Below are 4,931 nucleotides of genomic sequence, written 5' to 3' on the forward strand. Positions count from 1 at the left end.
GTCTCAAATATATAAACAAGAGTATTCATTTCAAAGAAACAACTTCAATATAATAACTATTATATTAAAGAGATTAAGCAAATGCAAAAGAGATTAGCTCTTTCAATAATATCTATATAAGACTTACTACTTTCCTATATAATTAGCTCTTTAGATAGAATACAATTAGATATACAGAACCTACAATACGTAGGTGCTACGTTTTCCGTATTCTTCTCGAACCAACAGCTATAATATTAATTACAATAAAAACCCCGAATATTATAATTCCATGTATTGATACCTCAAATATCAGATTTATAACTAAAGTAACCTTAACTAGTATTTTATAATACTTATTAATCTTTCAATTTAATATAAAATCTTTTAGGAAAAAAATAAAATTATAATTATTGATTTAAGCTTAAGGAATTCATTAAAATAATTTATCTTGAATTATCTCAAAAATCGAAATTAAAATTCAATTTAATGGTTTTCTGATTAGTTTTGTTATAATAATCAAGTTTTAATATTAACTCTCTTATTATTAAGATATTATTATATTAGATTTTAATTTTAATTTTGAAGATGATTCCCAAAAAATTATATAATTGAATTTCTTGAATTTTAATTAATAATTTTATCTTTTATTTTTTTATTTCATTAATTTCCAAAAGATTATATATCAGATTCGGAATTTGCTAATCTATAAATTTAGTGATAGTGTAATAAAGTAATAATATTTTATTTTATTATATACTAGTTGAGATATTAATACATAGATTAATAATATTCAGGGTTTTTACCGTATTAATTAATCATATAGGCATTTATTATTAAGCAAATAGGTGATGAACTCACCGATAGATTTAATACAGTGAGTGATAAAGGTTAAGTAGAATTATAAATACTAAGAGAGAACGATCAATGTCAAATCCAGACGCAGTAAGATGATACATGCCAATTTGTTGTATCTTCTAGTGCTTACTTCGTCATCCCGCAAGCCATAAGGTTACTCGTGCGGCCAGAAAGTATGCAAATCCGGCGCTATGAAAACTAGGTTAGTCCTCTTGTAGTTTACCATCTTGTGGTATGTGCATCTAGCGTCGGAGTTGCATACTTTCTGGCCGCACGAGTACTATCCATCGCCAAATTAGCAACTGCCACTAATTTGATCTGCCGTGCCGCTGATATGCATCCGCAATTCCGATCAATTAAATGAGGGCTGAATTATAAGCAGAATGAATTCTTAGATTTCTCAGAGATCAAGTTTTCAGAGGCGCGTCCAAGCAAAATAGAGTAGTTAAAAAACTAGTACAAGTAAATAAATTGATTTTAGTAAATTATAAACGCTTGAATCTCTGGAGGGAAACCCTTCTCCTTGGTTTGCTGCGACTCCATCGTGCTTATCTCTAATGCCTTGGTTCTGAGCTTGCTTCTTCACTCCGTACCATAAATCAACCAATAGAAATATATTTGTTATTAATCGGAGTATAGATTTCAAACTTCAATCTCATTGCGAAATGCGTGGCTCGAAAATCAATCTCAATTCACCAGGCTTGGCTGTAAGCTGGTCTCTCAAATCGCGTTCAACAGCGTCCCCATTATCTCCAGGATGGAAATGTATCTTGAATGCCGAAATTAAATGCGCACTTGCCATACGAACTTCCGTCAGTGCTAGGTTCTTGCCTACGCAACTCGTGCGTCCTATCTTGTCAGTCTAAAAATGAATTATACTTTCAGAATCATGTGAAACATACCAACTCCAAAGGGTGCGAATGCTCGTTTATCCAAGATCATTTCGGGACGACTATACCATCGTTCCGGACAAAATTTGTGAGGTTCCTTCCAGGCTCAGCTGAGTGTGATTGTGATGTGAATTAGCTGGATTTTAAATCCCGGGTGCAAGTAGAAAATTTACGTCTTCCAATAGAATATCGCGGGGCGGCAATTTTCACATTTCCTGGTATGTGTGTCCCATTCACGTCCATTCCTTCAGGTGGGCTGACACGAGTCACGAAGGTAAGAACGGCTGGTAACAAGCGCATGGCTTCATTAATTGAGCCGTTCAGATGATGTAGAGCTGCAACTGCGTTTACATCCTGCAAATCGACATTGGAGATCTCTTGATATATTTTCTCCGCATCTTGAGGATTCTTCGCCAGAAAGTAGAATAAGGTGGTCAACGTTGGAGCTGTAGTGTCGCTATAGCAATTGGATCAGCCAGTTTAGAGATACTTGAATGCCATGTTTTTCATACCTTCCAGCTACAACAACCGTTGCTGTGTCTCCACTGAGCCATCTGCGGTATTGACCATTATTCTTGTTTTTCTCGGCGTCTTCGATGAACCAAGACGCAATGTCTCTCTCTTTGACTGTGACCTAAGATGGATTCAGTACCACTCCACAGAGTTCTCAAACCACTATGCTCACCTTCATGCGACGCTCCATACATGTATCACAGAATGCTAGCATGCCAAACCAATCTTTGACTTTCCAGAACCGAGACAGAAACGCAAACCCTATTCTGGGTATCCATATGGCTGGGCTGAAAGGCCCTAATAACGTTATGGCAGATCGCACCATCTCAATAGCTGAATGATATTCTGATTTTTCCATCATGCCAAAGTCTTGACTAAAAGCAAAATCACCCATTAAGCCGAAAGAGAACCATTGCATTAAGTCGTTGACAAAAATTGGGTTGCAATTAGCTTTCTCGATGTGATTTCTCAGGCCCATAACCTTTCGGAGAACACGAGGCTCGTATGATGAGAGAGCTATAGTTGTCAGAATTATATCTTCAAGAATCTACTACTTGCTTACCACGAGTGCTTAGTGAATGCGACCAGATTCGTCTCCTCTCGTCGTGCAACTCTTTATCTCTCGTGAAAACAGAAGATACTCGTGGGTGAAGTAAGTCGTACCAATCAGAACGAGTAGTATTACTTTTAGGTCCATCCATAGCTTCAAATGCGCCAGCGGTAAAGACGGTTATCTCGCAAGGACCTGGTAGTGTTTTTATCAGTATTACATGCCTAATTAATCGGAATTTTGGAGAGTCCACCCGTTCTCACAAAAGATTCATACTTCTGATGGAGTCTCTCTAAGGCTAAATGATTTCGAGAATCGCGACACTGCCAGACATGCCATAGTTTACTGGCAGCCGCAAGACGTGGTCCAGGGAAGTGTCGCAGTCGATGAAAAAAAAGACGATAAATGACAATGCTGCTGAAAAGGGATGTGAGATAGCAAAGAATCGAGATAGCAGCGGCAAGATGACTGGAGTAGGTTGTACCACCCTTCCAAATTTCAGCGGCTACCACGCTGATGGCTAATATTAAATGTATAGAAAGGATAGCAGGGGCAAGTAGATGCCACTCATTGTGGATGAAAATAAGATTATGAGTTGCAATGCCTATGCAACTGGCTGTAAGAGCCCTTGAAAGCATTTCGAAACTCATTTTGAGCGGAAAATTCATATTGTAAGAAAGAGGGGTAATACGATCCTTAAGTATTCTAATAGACGACATAGCGTTGCTTGTAGTATTTTTTTTTTCAGTAGTACATTTAATAGTATGTCTTTTAAGCGATTTCTACTTACATTAAGAAACAGTTAAATAATCCAGACCAGGAATGCGGGAATTTTTTTATTACCGCTAACTTTAAGAATCACAGGGATCGTAGAGTAAATGAGAGTGTTTTTAGATCTGATTAATAACTTCTTTAATTAATAAATTTGCTACATATTCGTTTTAAGTTTTGAATTTGTTTCTGATTGAATCAATATAGAAATGATAGTTTTCTTCATTCTAAGATAAATTAGTATAATTAAAGCTAATCAATAATTGAAAATAAAAAGTGTTACGGTGACAAACCTAAGGGCTCAAGAAGTGTATAGGCTTGAGGCTTTGGAACGATCTTAGGCTGATAATAGGCCATATATAATTATAAAATAGAATGATTTCATAGTTTTTAAGAAAGTAATAAAAAGTCTTTATGTATCACGGGGCAGGCAGATAATAATAGGGTTCTAGTAATTTTGCCCTAATTCGATAAAGTTGTATTAATTTAGATAATAGATTTGAATTAAAGATTAAAATATAGCTTAAAAAGCTATAATATAGAATCTTTTTAATTAAAAATATATAGAATTTTTATAAATAAGCTAATTCAATTGAATTCTAGCTTATTTACATTCTAATATTAATATTTATTTCAATTCTATCTAATAGAATTAATATACTATATAATTCTATATTATAATATTACTCCTTTTCTAAAAATTAAGTTTTATTGAGATAAGAATATTATAATTTAATTGTTTATAAGTAGGTAATATTTGATTAAATGAGTTTTAGTTTATTAGGGTATTTTTGATGGAAATTGTAAATCAGTTTTTATATATTCTTTAGATAACTTATAGATTTTTTAATTAGTATTTTATAGCCTACCTAATGAATAATATATTTCAAATAAGATTCTTTATAATCTTTTCTTTTCTAATAGAAGTTTAGAATTTTGGTAGCTTCAAACTATTCTAAGCTATTGATTTTAATAAATAGTAGTAATAAGTTATACTACTTAGAAATGAAATTGTTATATATAGAATATAATAAATTGATATAAAAGATAGAGTGAGTTTTTATTGAAATAGGAAGTTTTAATTTATAAATATAAGAATCTATTAAATTCAGGATTTTAAAAAAACTAAGGTTTTTTTAATTAAACTTTTTTTATAAATATAGAGTTTTAATATTTCTAATATTTAATTAGATTAGATTACTAGATAAATATTTATAAACAAAGGAATAGTGGGTATCAATATTTTTTGAATATCAGGCTTAACTAGCAATTAATTTGATCTATAAATATAAAAAGATAGCTTTCATTTTAATAATAAATTCTTTGATATTTCTTATAATAGAATAAATATTCTAAAATAATGTAGATTT

The 4,931-nt window shown here is 32.5% G+C and overlaps 1 protein-coding gene across 1 annotated transcript; it reads right to left on the reverse strand.

Annotated features, from left to right (window-relative positions):
- Positions 1 to 1,492: 1,492 nt before the first annotated feature.
- On the reverse strand, positions 1,493 to 3,440 carry Bfra_008621 (putative benzoate 4-monooxygenase cytochrome protein; the record flags this gene model as incomplete). Its single annotated transcript, XM_037338979.1, has 7 exons — positions 1,493 to 1,686; positions 1,740 to 1,832; positions 1,901 to 2,184; positions 2,240 to 2,361; positions 2,413 to 2,756; positions 2,803 to 2,985; positions 3,137 to 3,440. 7 exons carry the CDS (start codon positions 3,438 to 3,440, stop codon positions 1,493 to 1,495), a joined length of 1,524 nt encoding a protein of 507 aa, XP_037192285.1.
- Between the last annotated feature and the right edge of the window lie 1,491 nt (positions 3,441 to 4,931).

This window comes from Botrytis fragariae, assembly GCF_013461495.1.
Source record: "Botrytis fragariae strain BVB16 chromosome Unknown tig00000061, whole genome shotgun sequence".
NCBI lineage: Eukaryota > Fungi > Ascomycota > Leotiomycetes > Helotiales > Sclerotiniaceae > Botrytis > Botrytis fragariae.